At 37.4% G+C, this 16,085-nt stretch overlaps 1 protein-coding gene across 3 annotated transcripts in view; it reads right to left on the reverse strand.

The window, feature by feature from the left end:
* Positions 1-16,085, reverse strand: part of LOC121243287 — a 55,861-nt gene that overhangs the window by 5,571 nt on the left and 34,205 nt on the right. For 2 of the 3 annotated variants that reach the window (XM_041141384.1, XM_041141386.1), the window contains exons 9-17: positions 12,482-12,595; positions 12,218-12,405; positions 2,286-2,575; positions 2,080-2,201; positions 1,935-1,977; positions 1,756-1,847; positions 1,364-1,412; positions 254-324; positions 2-121 (exon numbers count right to left, since the gene is read on the reverse strand). In XM_041141384.1, coding sequence (XP_040997318.1) covers positions 2-121; positions 254-324; positions 1,364-1,412; positions 1,756-1,847; positions 1,935-1,977; positions 2,080-2,201; positions 2,286-2,575; positions 12,218-12,405; positions 12,482-12,595 — 1,089 coding nt within the window. The remainder of the gene's footprint in view (position 1; positions 122-253; positions 325-1,363; positions 1,413-1,755; positions 1,848-1,934; positions 1,978-2,079; positions 2,202-2,285; positions 2,576-12,217; positions 12,406-12,481; positions 12,596-16,085) is intronic. The other variant, XM_041141385.1, reaches the window with a different exon arrangement.

The following is a 16,085-nucleotide window of genomic DNA, read 5'->3' on the forward strand; positions in this document are numbered from 1 at the left end:
CACTGATGGTTGGTGAAAACTTTTCAGTGATTACAACACCACTTGGTCCACTACACTTGACACTGTAACCTTCCCTCTTAACGGCCAATGTAGCTGGTTCCCATATATCAAGGTATCCAGTCTGTAAACAGTTGTTTATAAAAATTGTTTAAGCCTCTTCTCAAAATGATAAGTTGAAACAAAAGGATTTAAGAACTCAAAAACTTATTGGAAACACATAATAGAAACTTGGGGATTTCCACAGAAGCCATACCGACAAAGATACTTTATATGAAGCATGACCACTATAAAGAGCCTTCTCTATGTGGTTTTGCATTTCAGAATCTGGAAATAAGTCAATAATTGTAACGCCTTCAAGTTCAATATATAAAGCATAAGAAAAAGATATATAGGGCTATCTTGTTAAATGGAAAACGAAAGGGAACAAAATTCAAAGAAAACATAATGTAGGCTACCCACAGCAAAAGAAGCGTCCAAATAAAAGCAAAAGTTTTAAGTCCTATTGTGCGTATAGAAACGATTCTCAATTTGGGACAAACTTGACCAAAAACAAAATGTCCCATCTTGGGAAACTTGCAATCGCCTTTGTCTTTTCAAATTGTATACAACTGTCACCATTTTGAGAAGCAGAATCAGGAATGATACGAAACACATGAAGGAAGCAAAACCAAATACAATAAGGTAATCATGAAGTCTCATTTGAAGCCATAGAATGAGGTGCTATTAAGATATTAAGCCCTAACAGTATCTCGTACATATTCAAGGTTTGATCATATTAGGAGTGGGGTTTTAATATAAGTGGAAAAATTTACTTATCCAGCCAGAAAATGTTGACAAAATATGAGGTGATGAAAAACTAACCCAAAACCCTATAATAACAGATGAAATACCTCAAATTTAGAAAACTTGTTTCCTGAAATCTTAACAATGCATTTTCTTTTTCTTTTTTTCCTTATGATTCAACAATAAACAAATCTTACATTTCCCCAACATTTAAAAGAAGCAGTTCTCCAAAACTTCACAATTGAATAAAAAACATGTTATAAAGGATAGTCTGGCTGTGGGCAATAGGTTTCCAATGAGACAAACAAGTTTTCATTAAGCAAGCCAAACAAGTGAAAGGGGAATACAAAGCCCGACTCAAATGCATAAGGAAACCAAGATTTCAATATAAATACAAGCGATGCTTCTCCCCCCTCCCTCCTCTTCTTCCGAAAACCAAGTTTAAGAAACCAAGAGCACCCCGATAGAAAGAGTCAGCGAAGAAGAATGCAAAGGTAAGCAAAGTTGAAAACATAAGTGAAGGCCATGAAAGGCAAAGTACAAAAAATTCAAACTAGATTCATCAGACGTAAATACTTACCACAAGAGATCTTTTTGTGCTCATTGGCAAAAACCTTTACAAGCTCTCCCTGTATTTACAAAGAGAAAAATGAATTCATATAACTTGGAAGATAATGATTTTATTTAAAATCCAAACAAATTTCACGTACAACTATTAATATCTGCCAACTGCAAATAAAATATTAAAAGCCTAATACACAATTAAAATTTTTTTTACCCAAATTACTAAAATTTAAGAAGCAAGCCGGATATTAAGTATTTTACCAACTTACAACTTTCTAATATCTTCAAGCCTCAAATCATAATGAGAGCTCAGAACCCAATATCGAGAAGGAAAGGTTAAATACACATGCAAAGTACTAGAGATGTGGATAGGACAGGCTGCCCAGCAACTGAGATATAATATAATACCTTGCGCTTCCTGTCATCCAGAGGCTGCACTTCAATAGCAAGATATGTATCAACGTCATCAGCTGTGACAAGATAGTTTGGTTGCTTTGCTCCTGTCATCAGAAAATCGATAAGACCCACATTCTATATGAGCATAGGAATAAAACACATGAAGCACTCAAGGAAAATAAAAAGAATACCCTCAATGTAATTGACAGATCCATCTTCCAAGTGCCGTACCCACTTGTAGAGGAAAAATTATCACATTAAATAAATATCAGTATAAAGAATAAATATTCGAAAAAATGAGATGACACATTCAAATCACTGATCCTTGAAATGCACCTCAAAATTACAATTCGTTGTTCCATTAATTGAATATCCGCATGCCTGGAGCTGCTGTCCAGGAAGTGCTTCACCTGATATTTGAAGTCCCTCTATTGCCGGTAATGGATCATCATCTGCAGCTGAATATTGGAAATCTAATAAATTTCAAATAGCCAACAGCAATGCTGAGACAACAATAGAGCTGAAAGCAAAATAAGAGCTACCTTCAGAAAAGGAAGAAGAAGGCTCTTCAAGGACTGCTGGTAGATAAGGAGAATATGAGGAGCCAGAATCGTCAATCGCAGTAGTGTAAGGGGAGTTTCCCGAACTCCAGTTTGCAGAAGGTTCTCTTTCATTCTGGTTTCCCTCTGATTCTGGGTCATCCATCTCACTGTTACTGACAGGTTCACGAAATGTTACCTGCTTACTGGTAGTTTCTTCACTATAACGTGGAACATGCGCATCACTTTGAGTAACATCAAGCTGTACAGAAATATCATGGGCTGCAGAATTCCTGGTACACAAACAAGACACATCAGGAGGACTACACATAAAAGAGACAGAAAAGAGCATATGCAGAACTTGCCATGCAATAATTAGCAAGAACTGATTATCAGTATATGACCTTGCAAGACATCCAAGAAAGTTATGCTTATTTTTCCAATGTGAACAGAAAGTTAGTTTAGATGCATGCAGAAACAAAGGTAAGGGTTTTTTTTTTTTTTTTATAGGTAATATTAAAACAAAGGTAAGGGATTTAGGGGAAGGGTCAATGAAATATGGAAAGCAAAGCCCATCATCTAAATCTTCCTTAAATAAATCTAATATCAATGCAAGAAAATTTGTAAACCAACAACCAAGCTAAGGGCCCCATGTACTGAAAAATCGCTCTCTAAAAACATAAGAGAGTGTTTGACAGTACACTTCAATCTTGTAACCACGGAGAATATTTTTTTTAAGTAGCAATCGACTACAAGCTCAGCCAAACCATCACTGGCTACAGAAACTGCATAATATCAAAACTAGAAATACTGTCATCTTATGTGAAAACCAAGGCAATTCTGAAACTTCAGTACTTCAAAACAGAATGAGGAATTCTACTCATCAGCTACTATTCACTCCCATACCCCACACCTACAGTTTTTTTTTTTTTTTTTCCATAGGGTGTGGGGTGTGAGATAGTGAATAGTGGCTGATGAGAAAAATTTTTCAAACAGAATATGTCCAGCAAATCAGCAGTAGAAAAGAAAATGATAAATTAGATACTCTGTTTGTAAGCACAGATTGTGTCTGTTTAGTGTGAGATCCAAACCTTCTTCACTAGGTCATGCAAACAGTCAAAAGGCATCAATCAAACAGAAAATGCATGCTACACATCTTCTAACCCAAATCCTCGCAGATAAGCATTCCCAATCATAGCATACCTCGATTACAGCTACATGCAAGAAGAAATTTGACAATAGTTTGGCACTGAGAATCTGAATTCCAGTCCCTATTGCCATAGGTCACCATCCAAACCAATACCATCCTTCATCTATAACCCTTTGAACAGTCACTAGAACTGCACAGAAATTAGACAACTAAACAGAAAAATGAAAAAATAAAATGTCACACCTACGAAGCTTTGTCTAGCACCATGTGGTCAAGCTATTTCCAGAAACTAGCTCCATGTACTTCCATGACTAACCTACTATAACCTTACACCTTATTTTATCTCCGATTTAGGGCAAATCTCTGTGAACAGTACCTGTCAACTGTGCCATGAACAGCATCCATCAACAATATTTTGCTGTTTGTGATTGTTTATGGACCTTGGAAAATTACTAGGAATTTCAAAGAAAAACAGAAACGAGAAAAAGATAAACAAATATAAGCATCACATTCACACAATACTCAAAAGCAATAGTTGCCAGAAATTTGCAGTCATCTTCTTTTTTTTTTTTTTTTTTTTTTTTTTGATAAGTTAAAAATTTTTATTAAACACAATGTAATAGACGAAACCCAAGTACACAGGAATTATACAAAAGAAACACCTAGTTACATTCTAATACTAGAAAAGCGAAGACAAAAACTCGTATACAAAAAATTTGCAGTCATCTTCTTCATCAGATATAATAAAAAAGGCAAAAATATACTTGCTCCCTCTAATTAACAAGTGTTTTGTAATCTCTATGGGTTGGCTCAAGTGGTAAGGATCTTGGTGTTGGTGGTATGCTCCCTCCAGGTCTAAGGTTCAACCCTTAGGTCCAACGTCCTATTGTTGAAAAGCCGATGATTTACCTGATTTGTGTGATGGGGATGAATTACATGGGTCTGGGGTTTAATCGGATAAAAGATATGTTGCGTTTGCATGGTCTTCAGGATTCCTCATTGTAAGAAAAGTTAACGAGTGTTTTGTAATATGCACCTTAAAATACAAAACAAATAGATTGCACCCTCCAACTACCATTGATTGCAAAAGAGCACCCTCATCCAATTCCAACCATTAATATGAATGAAAATTGGTGAAAATATGTGACATGTTAAAATGAATGAAAATAGGTGAAAATATGTGACGTAACACAATCTTGACGGTCGGATCTCAATGGAGGGTGCACATTTCAGATCTTCTCAGTAATTGGAAGGTGCAATGTGTCATTATGTGCATGTATATAGGCGTCAAATGCCCCTAATAGAGTTGGGCTTTTCGGGCTGAAGCTACCAAAGCCCAAACCATATAACTAGTGAACCCTCATATAAAACCTCATAATATACCATCTTGTGTACTTGGACTATGTCTATTCATATCAATATAATCGTTTACTTATAAAAAAAAAAAACTAATAACATAAAAAAAAAATTAAACTAAAAGAAGATCATGCAAGCTCCCAAGTAGGCTCCACATAATCTAATGTGCCAAACTAAATTTCTTTTTTGACATCGGGGAACCTATCCAAGGCAGGGCCCTTCGGACTCACCCCTGCAGAGTAAATCCCAGTCCCGTGCACAGCACCCTCGGAAGTTTCCTTACACGGAACTGGTTAAATCGCTAGCTTTTTACCAGGAGGTGTGGCCCCAAATGATTGTTTGCACCTATGAGGTGTTGAACCTTGGACCTTGAAAGGAGTGATACCCAAAGACCAAGGCCTTCACCACTTGGACCAACTCCTTGGGGTTTATGCCAAACTAAAATTAGGGCATTGGAAACATCTTTTCATAACTTTTGTATAACTTATAAGGGTGCTGTCACCTTATCCATCAATCTCTTAAAATGTACAAGGGGTAAAGACTTAACATTTTGTTTGTTGCCATATTCAAACAAACAGCATTTTCATTACATGATCCTAAAAAGGTTAGGTTCATCAAGAAATGATAGAAGAAACAAACGTGAAAATGGGAGGCATTGAGGAGATGAACATTGAATCTAGCATTGAATAAGGTTGGGGGTTTGGGGGTTTTTTTTTTGGGGGGGGGTTGGGTGGGGAGGGGGAGAGAGAAATTTGGGGTGTGGGGATGGGAAATCACTCCCAATCTCCCTAGTGTTTTCCTTTCCCTTTTCTATTGGATAATCAAAGCACACGAAGTTCTCACCACCTTTTCAATTCCCGAAGTCCTCGTCGAGCTAGTCTATCGTAGGTGGCACAGCTCATGTCCCACATTTTAGGTTGAGATTGACCCTAATACCAATTGTAATGCTCCAACAGAGGCCTAAATCCCAAACCACATTTGGGCCCCACTCCAAAAGGACTAGTCAATCATACAATAGAAGCCCCGCATGTTCGTTGTAAACTACCGGTGTACTTGGGCAATGCTTTTTATATCAATAAAACTTTACTTTTACTTATAAAAAAAAAAAAAAAATAGAAGCCCCATTGGAATCATCATAAAGAGTAAAAACTTTCCCTCCTAAGCAATGTGGGATCCTATACACTACCTATACTCATAAGTTAGTATGGGGTATCACAAAGGTCATGATTTGTTTCATACTTTCTTTTCCATTTTCTCCTTTTTTACTGGCACCGAGTGTCTGAGAACAAAGTCCCGACTACTCCCCGGTGCACATGTCCTCAACAAGGAGCTTCGGCAAGTGCACCTCGGGTAATTTAAGGGGAAGTTCCCCCATTCCGATGACCCCAAGAAATTGTTTGCACCCAAGCTGATTAGAACCTTAGAGCTGAAGAGAGCATACCACCAAAACCAAGGCCTTTACCACTTGAGCCAACCCTTAAGGGTTCAGAAAACCAACTTCAATACAAACTTCTTTTAAATCTAAAAAACTCAAACTCCGAAGAAGCTTTTCATCAATCATTGGCCTAGACTTCTGTGAGAAAAACACATAATAAAACTTTATAAAACCCCAATAAAAATCTATCTACTCACTTTCACAAACCCCAATAAAAATATATCTCAAAATTTTTGTATCCAAACAATTTCTCATGTTTCCTACCCAATTTTACAAAACCCAATAAAAACACAACTCAATTTTTTTCCCCAAAGCTTTTGAAAAATTCTTAAAAACCTCTAATAACTAAACATGGTGTAAATTATCCAAAAAACTAGAAAAGTGTTACACATATCCAACACATATCATCAACAAATTAAGTACTGCTCAAAAGAGTTGTTGCTCTTGTACCCAAGGTATATATAACAAAAAAGGAAAAAAAGTAATAATTTTTTTTTTTTTTTATAAGTAAACAATATTATTAATAATGATAGGCATAGCCCAAGTACACAAGAGATAAGATCTATCTAGGTCGAAGTAGAGGAAACAAGAAAATCATGAAAATTCATGCCATTAAAACCTAAAACTATGGCCCATAAAAATAAAGTACGGAAAAATAAAGCTTGAAGTTTCTTTGGTGACCGCTCCTTGTTTTCGAAAGTCTGATCATTACGTTCTTGCCATATGCACCACATGATGCAGATCGGGATCATCTTCCACACCTCCTTAATTTGTGGGACACCTCTCGGGAGAGTCCAACTAGCCAGTAGCTCAACCACTGTTGTAGGCATTACGTACAATAACTCCACCCGGCTAAACACTTTAGTCCACAAGGCTCTAGCTGTCTCACAATGTAACAAGAGATGCTCTACTGTCTTGCCGGATTGCTTATACATACAACACTAGTCTAGGATGACGACCTAGCGCTTCCTCAGGTTATCGGTTGTCAAAATCTTCTCCAGGGCTATTGTCCAAGTAAAGAAGACCGCTTTAGGAGGCGCCCTATTCCTCCAAATTTTCCTCCATGGGAATTGGCTATGTGGTAAAAGTGTAAGGGACTTGTAGAAGGAGAAAACCGAGAAGGCACCCTTACCCACCGGTGTCCACCATAGCCTATCAAATTGTTGTCCATTCGGCACCACAGAATATAATAGGCTGAAGAAAGCCTCAAAGCTGTCTACTTCCCAATCTTGCGCCGCTTTACTAAACGTGACATTCCAATGAACTTGATCCCATGATCGAAGCATGAGGTCTACTATTGAAACTTATTCATCACGTGCCACTCGGAATATAGCTGGAAAAGAATCCTTTTAAGGCCTCATCCCGGCACCATATTTCCCTCCAAAACTTTATCCGGGAACCCTCACCCAACACTAATTTAGAATGGCGATTAAACACCCCCCACCCACGCCTGATGTGCTTCCAAACCCCCACTCCATAAGCCCCATTTACCTCTCCGGTACACCAACCACCCCACAAGCTTCCATATTTACAATCGACCACCAATTTCCATAGGGCTTCCGGTTCCATGTTATACCTCCATAGCCACTTTCGGAGTAGGGCCCGATTGAATGTTCTCAAATTTTTTTATACCCAACCCACCTGAAGAGATCGGCCTGCACACCTTCTCAAAAAGTAATAAATCCTGAAATATAAAATATAAAAACCAAATGAGCAGCCATCCAATGGTAAATGGTTTTGAAGAACTCTTAAAGAATTCTGCCATTGTCTTCTCACTATCCTCAAAGTTCCAGGCGTTTCTCTCTCTCCATATACACCATAACAAACAACAGGAAATCATCTTCCTTAATGTTGCACTCAATGGAAACTAAACCTCTATTCGAACATGTCAATAGATCCACCGCATTGTGAGACATGACCCAATCTATGTTGAACAAGCTAAAAAGAGAAAGAATATGAAAAGCACTAGCCACCTCACCATGTAATAAAAGACGAACTATTGTTTCCACACTCTTCATCCACATGCAACACCAATCTATTACAAATAAAGAAAGCCACTTCTAGAGGGGCCTTGCTCTGCCATGTTGGGAATGGGTTACTCTTACGGGAAGATAACACATCCTATAATAATTTTACTTCGAACACCCCGTGCTTTCGAGGGGCCTAGAAAAGCTTGTCCTCACCACCCCTTCTCAACCGAGTAGAATACAAGCAGCCCTTCATGATATGACCACGAGTCCAAACATATTGACTTGAACTGCAAAAGGCACAATAAAAGGCACAATTCGAGGCAAGAGGAAGTCGAAGCACAATGGAAATAGGATCCACAAACCAAAGGTGACAAAAAAAAAGGGGAAGAATCTCCACCTCCCAGTCGTGTCTCACTAATAAATATACATCCCACATGAGAGAATCACTAGAAAACTATTAGTGGTCCACAACAGAAGCTTCCTTAAAAATGAGAAATGTTGAACAACTCGAGGGAAACTGCCTCAAGCGTCTGATCCCTACACCATACATCATATCAAATTATATCTTTGATCCATCTACCAGCACAAATATAGTAAAGTAAGAAAACTCCCTCCAACCCCACCTGATATTTCTTAATAAGCTACCCCACAACCACGTTAGAACTCCACCAATCCCACAAGCTACCATAGTTCACATCCATAACCAATATCCAAAACTTCATATCTCTCTCTTTTTTTTTTTTTTTTTTTTTTTTTTTTTTTTTTTTTTTTTTTTATATAACAATATATTTTATTAATATCAAAACCTCTCTATCTCTAGCTTAACACCATAGTCGTTTCCCCAATAGAGCTCAAATTTTTAAACGCGCTAAACTTCGGACTCCAAATCCGCCCAAAGAGATCAGAGATCACACCTTAGTCCACTTTACCAAACGAAACATAAACTACTCCCCCACACTACCTTCCAAAAAACCCATTGTGATTTCTCCAAGTGATTTGCCTGCAAAAAGCACAGGAAGAGGTACAATAAATAAGTAGCAAAGCTAGACAAAGTACTCTTAATCTAGGTAATCCTACCACCATTAGATAGATACTGCTGCTTCCATCCAGTCAATCAATGATTCATCTTCTCAAGAATCCCGTACCAAATAAACTTTGCATTAAAAAGACTTCTCATACATAAAATACTAGCTGGCAATGGAACGCAAGGAAATAATGCAGAGAATTTCATTACTCCCGCTGGATTTTCTTACATAATATACAATAACTGAAATAAAATTTTTACAAGCAAACCATCTGTCATTTTGTTCTTGAATCCCGGCCAAGATAACTACACGCTTTTTTTTTTTTAATAATTAATAAGAATTTTATTACCAAGAATAGGCACAACCCAAATACACAGGAAGTATACAAAGGAAATACCTACCACACACTAGAAAGCAGGGAACTACGACAGAAATAGATTCAGTACATTATCATCATTCCTTACAAAGATCCTAGTCCACAAACTCAAAATAGAAAAGAAAAAATAACGAAGATCTTCAAAAGAGGGCTCTTTGTCTTCAAAACATCTCCCATTCCTTTCCAGCCATAAACACCACATTAAAACAAAGGAATCATTCTTCATCTGGCAGCAGCACATTTCCTTGCCTCGAAACCACGCCAATATGCAAGGAGATCCACAATTTCCTTAGGCATCACCCAATATAAACTTGTCCGACCAATAACCTCATTCCACAAAGACCTTTGCCACCTCAAAATGTAAAAAAAGATGATTTACAGATTCACCATCCTTCTTGCACATGACACACCAATCAGCTATACACAAACCACGTTTTCCAAGGTTATCCATGGTCAATACTTTTCCTGGAGCAACCATCCAAACTGAAGAACGCCACCTTAGTAGGTACCTTCACCCTCCAAATGCTTTTCCAGAGGAATACACAGCCAGAATGACAATTAAGCACCTTATAATAAGAACTGACTGAAAACCTGAAATTTCCAGCATGATCCCACAATAGCCTGTCTTCTCTTCCCTGAATCACTTTTTGAGTTATAAATTCTTACCAGAAAATCTGAAACAACATTTACTTCCCAGTCATTTGCATCTCCTCTAATAAAGTCAACATTTCATAGAATATTATTATCCTTACATTGAACGTAATCTGCCACAGCAACATTTTGATCCCTTGCAATCCTGTAAAGAGATGGAAAATCTGATTTAAGAGCTGATTCCCCACACCAAATGTCATGCCAAAAGAGAATCCTCTTCCCTTACCCCCACCTTAAATTTAATATATTTAGAAAACTCCCCCAACCTTTCCTAAACCCTTCCATAAACTCATTCCATACGCATCTCTAACTTCATTAGAACACCAATCCCCCACCCACTCCAATATTTAACAGCAACAACATTCTTCCATAAAGCATCTCTCTCTTCATGATATCTCCAAAGCCATTTTCCAAAGAGTGCTTTATTAAACAACCTCAAATTTCTCACCCCCAATCCTCCACAAGAAACCGGTTGACAAACCTTATTCCTACTAACCAAATGAAACTTCTTTTCCTCTCCTATTCCTCCCCATAAGAAATTACGATAAATATTCTCAATTCTACTAGCAACCCCAGCTGGCAAAGGGAAAAGTGAAAGAAAATACGTAGGAAGATTAGAAAACATACTCTTTATCAAAGTAATTTTCCCCCCTATAGACAAATATAACTTTTTCCATCCAGCCAACCTTCTCTCAATCTTCTCAATAACCCCATCCCATATCAAAACAGATTTGTGAGGAGCCCCCAAGAGACTACCAAGATACTTCAGCGGCAGTGAAGCAATCTTACACTCCAAAATATTAGCCAAATCTGAAATATTACCTACGGCACCCACCGGTACAATTTCAGACTTGTTTAGGTTAATCCTGAGACCTGAGACAGCTTCAAAACATAACTACAATTCAAAGGTACTATTTAGAATAGAGCCAAAAATAGTATTTTCACTGCATAGTGCCAACAATTTAGTTAATGACGGGTGTAACAGCACAAATTGCTAATATTTATTCAAATCCATTCTATGAGATAGCTCTTGCCCCAACATGAATGAGGCTAAGCAATCTTGTGACATCCTAAAGCTTATCACAATACCATAATTTTATGATGCATGGCTTCCAGCCTCTAACAACATTTATGTTTAAAACAAAACTAAGAAAAACATTCCCTTGGACAATAATCAAAGAAACAGAGAACAAAAGCGAAAAAAGAGTGAGTGCTCACAAAAAGCAATAGATGGCAGAAAAAAGAAACAGTTTAATAGCTTCATTCTCGACACCAGCTTTTTACGAGAGAGCTTTGTTTCTTTTACTTAATGAAAAAAGAATGGAAAACATACATGGGCTTATTAAGTGTCTAAGCCACCTTGGGAATTAAGAGTACTACTTTTCGTGTGTGCTTAATCGTAATGAGCTTTGTCCACTCCTCTCCGCCTAATTACATAGCAAAAACATGAACAGATAAGTTCTAGTCATGCTTCTTTCTCCAAATTAAGGTGATTATAACCTGATATCTTATAAACATAAACTAGCAATCATACTTTTGAATTCTACCCCTCTTTTTATTCATACAATACAAATTGTTACATATTTGACGCAAACTAGGCTTGCATTATTGAATAAGATCATATTAGTTCCACTCAAGTTTCTTTTTGGACATACAGTTGCAAATTTGAGAGTAAAGGTTGTAACAAACAATGCAGAGAAATAGAGTCAAATTTGTTTTTTGTAGGTATGCAGAGTCACCTGGAGGTCATAAAGAAAATGGCATGTCAATTTATCCATAAAAATGTGTAGATGCATAGATACCAGTGCAAAAGGTTCATAACTCCCTTGCATTAACATGCATTTTGACAAGTCATGTATACAAGACCATTTAACATAAGAATCTAATGAAAACAGAACCCACCAACATATTCAGATGGTTGTAATTTGTACATTCAGTTCAAGGTAGCAGTCTCCATTTTGACCAGGCTCACCTGCTTGCAAAAGGTGAATACCTCCCCAAATCATCAGGTTCCGGATTCTTTGCTACAACACCACCCAAACCACTTTGATGGCGACCTGATAGCTCCCAATCCGTGGGTGTATGAACATTAGAAGAAGAAACCGATATCTTTCCATGAGAATATGCTGGTTGAGGGACCAGTTCAAGCCCCTTTTTGTTCTGAAAAAGAAATTACAAAATTGAGAAAATATTTATAACATGTAAAGGGGAATGGCAAAAAGATATAGGAGCATACGGAAGTTGTCAATCCTACACCAATGGGGTGAGACAGTGACTGTGGAGCGAAATTCGAGTGGGGCACGTCTGGACGCCAGGGTGCTAATTGATACTGTGACTCTTTAAGCTTTGACTGACAGAAAGGAATCAACATGATTATAAGAAAATCAAGAGAACAGTTTATGCAAAAGAAAAAAAAACTGTTATTGGGCTCTCCCAATAACTAAAAAGTATATCATGCCTGAATCTAACTGGGCCTCGTGGTGGTGGAGGAATTGGTTCGGAAAAAAGAGGAATTCTAGTTTTAAGATAACCAATGAAACCGTTGCTGGAATCAAGATCCCAATCCAAAAGAAATATATCATATATTTGGAGTTTCTTTTTGTATATTATATTATGCTCCGATCCGCAAGGACCATGATTGGGATGTGGTTGATCGTCTTTCTCCGAGGAAGAGGCAAAACATAATCAACTTGAATTCAGGACAGTTATTCGAAATCTTGGTGAAAGATTGCATTGGTTGTCTTATGTTTACTTTTCATGAAAAATTACCAGTTGGGGTGGTTTCTTTAAACAAGTAGCTGGGTCAACTATTTAATCAAATGATATTGAGCATGCTTACCATCTCTTCTTGAAGAACAAGTGAACTATTTCTTTGCTGTGCTCAATTTCATATGTGGCAATTCTGTCAAGATCTCTCTTTAGTTAGGGGAAGAATCGCTCGAATCAGATTTTTTACGAACATATCGACGAGAGAATTGGAATTTTGAGGAACAACCGAAGGAATTCCTTGTTGGTGAAGTGTGAATAGAATGCTTGATAAATCAAGGACTGGCTTCCCTTTTGTTCCATGTCCTCGATATAGTACCTCAGACTTCCGTCCAAAATGTTTTTTGAAAAATTATGTCACATATCATTTACAAGTTCGACCTTAGACTCGAGAAAGTCGAATGCCTCCGCACGAATATCATTGTAAGTTGAAACATTAAAAATATGTTCGAGTCAGGGTTCGCTCAACATGGTATGGAACAGTAGATCTTGTAAGCATACTCTGAATTCTAGTACGGGAAAATTTGGAAAACTCCATTTTTTTTTTATCCCCAAGTAAAATTTGGATAATTCCATTAATCTAAATCATTAGCGGAACACCCTCCCCATTGAGTTCTTTGAACTCCAAATACCATCTTGTTTTATAAGTAATAAAGTTTTATTAAGAAAAGTAGAAAAAAAGGGTGAAAACTTTAGCACAAACTATGTACACAATATGAATGCTAAAATAGGAATAGTTTTTTATTTAATAATTGAATATTTTAGTGTAAAAAAACTCAAAAAGGCATAGTGCAAGCAAAAAAAGGGATGGTTGTCGTCCTCCAATCATAGAACAACCTCCAAAAAGTAAAATATTCAAAAATGCTAAAAAAGGAATAGAGAAGCCACCAATTGTTGTCATCCAATAAAAGCGCAATGAAATTTTTTTGTGACTTTAAATGTTCACCTTTCTCTCTCTTCATGCACCACATAACACATAAGGGAGCGAGCTTTTGATATCACATTATTCTGGTATCAATTGAAGGAGCCTTTCCCGAAAGTCAATAATTCCATAACTGGCCTAGGGATCACCCCCAAACACAGAGGAGAACAATGGCCATTGTTTCCCAAACAATGGCACGATGAGAAGATGTCCATGGTCCATGGCACAATGAGCTGCTTCCCTAACGTCAAATAACAAGAATTTTGAAAAAAAAAAATCCAATTTTTCCAGACATCAGCTTGCCAATAACTCTTGCAACATAAATTAACGTCCAAGCATCTCTCCCCTTTCAAGGTCTATACTCCAAAAGGACTACTCAATAATACAATTGGAGCCTTATTGGAACTATTATAAAAAGCAAGAACTTCTCCTTCCCAAGCAATGTAGGGTCTCATACACCACCTACCCTTCTCATTCAATATGGGGTATCACAACTTATTCCTCAACAGAATCCATTCTATCTTAAACAACCAACCATAGGACTAACAAAATATACAAAAAGGTGAAAGTTGCCCCCACCTCAAGCTCTAAATCCTATATTCAGTACTAAAATCTAGGATAGATTAAACAAAGGGACGGAGGTAAGAATACAACATTTTTCAACCAAGTGGCTAATTCAAACCCCAGAAACAACGCTATTAAATATCTAGTTATGCATTGCGCAATATCTTCACATACCATAAACATTAGTGACCAGATTCTACAATTTTACAACCGTCTTTATTCAGAACAGCTCAGCTGGCAGCCTAAACTGGATGGTCTAAGTTCTGATTCTATTGATGTAAAGGAAACCATGTGGCTAGAGGTTCTTTGAGAGGTTTCCAAGGTGATGAATAAGGACCCAGGCCATCAGGTTTCCCTTTGGCCTTATATCAAATGGTAGGAGGTTCTCACAATAGATTCTTTTTTATCAATAAATAGGAATTTTATTAAAATTAGGCAAAGCCAAGTACATGGGACATATACGGTCTCACAAAAGATTTATGAAGGTTTTCCATGAGTTCTACCCCGAGTTGAGTAAAACAACGTAAATTTTGCCAAAAAACCCCTTGTGCTTTTGGCCAGTTGAGATTTGCCCCATGTGCCTTTTTTTAATTAACTTCTTGTGCTATTAAATTTTTTGGATCAGATCGATCCAAACATTTTCAGTCCATCTCAATTGACAAATGACACGTGTCACACCATGAGCCTGCCACGTTAAATATTTTTTCCAAATTTTAAATAAATTTTAATAATTTCCCTATTAAAAAATCAGAAAATTAAAAATAAAAAAATTGGTGGTTTGTGGGAGGGGAGACCTCCCCCCCATTGGGCCACGGCGGCCACCACGTGGTGGCCAAGCTCAGGCCACTGCGGAGTGGCCGCATTCGGCCACCTCATGGTGGCCAAAGTATGGCCAGGCAATGGTAGCCACCAGCCTCCCCTCCCACAAGCGACTAATTTTTTTCTCTGTTTTTCTATTCTGATTTTTTAATAAAGAAATTATTAAAATTTTTATTTTAAATTGAATTTTGAAAATAAGAAAAAAAAGTAGTTTGACACGTGTCTGGCTCCCTAGGTGACACGTGTCATCCGTTAACTGAGATGGATTGAAAATGTGAAGGTGGGATCTTATCCAAAAAAATTAATAGCACAAGGATTTAATCCTAAAAGGAAAAAAGCAAATGGGGAGAATCTCAAATGGCCAAAAGCACAACTGGCTTATGAACAAACTTCCCCCAATGCTACTTTTATCGTCCTTACCCCCAAAGAAAATTGAGGTTGTAGACATTAAGGATTTTCGTCCTCTTAGTTTAGTGGGCCATGTCTATAAAACTATTTCCAAAGTGCTAGCTAGTAATCTAAAATTGGTGTTAGAGAAGATTATTTCAGACTCTATATTCTTTGGTCAAGGGATGATATATCTCGGACTCAAATCTTATTTTCCAATGAACGCCTTGACACTAGGATCAATCAGAGCTTCCTTACTCTAGATTTTGAGGAGATGGGTTTTGGGGAGGAATGATGCGAATGGATAGCATATTGTATCTCCACGGTGCGCTTCTCAGTTTTGATAATCAACAACCATAGGCTTTTTTGCCAGCTCTTAGGT

This window comes from Juglans microcarpa x Juglans regia, chromosome 8D (assembly GCF_004785595.1).
Source record: "Juglans microcarpa x Juglans regia isolate MS1-56 chromosome 8D, Jm3101_v1.0, whole genome shotgun sequence".
Classification (NCBI taxonomy): domain Eukaryota; kingdom Viridiplantae; phylum Streptophyta; class Magnoliopsida; order Fagales; family Juglandaceae; genus Juglans; species Juglans microcarpa x Juglans regia.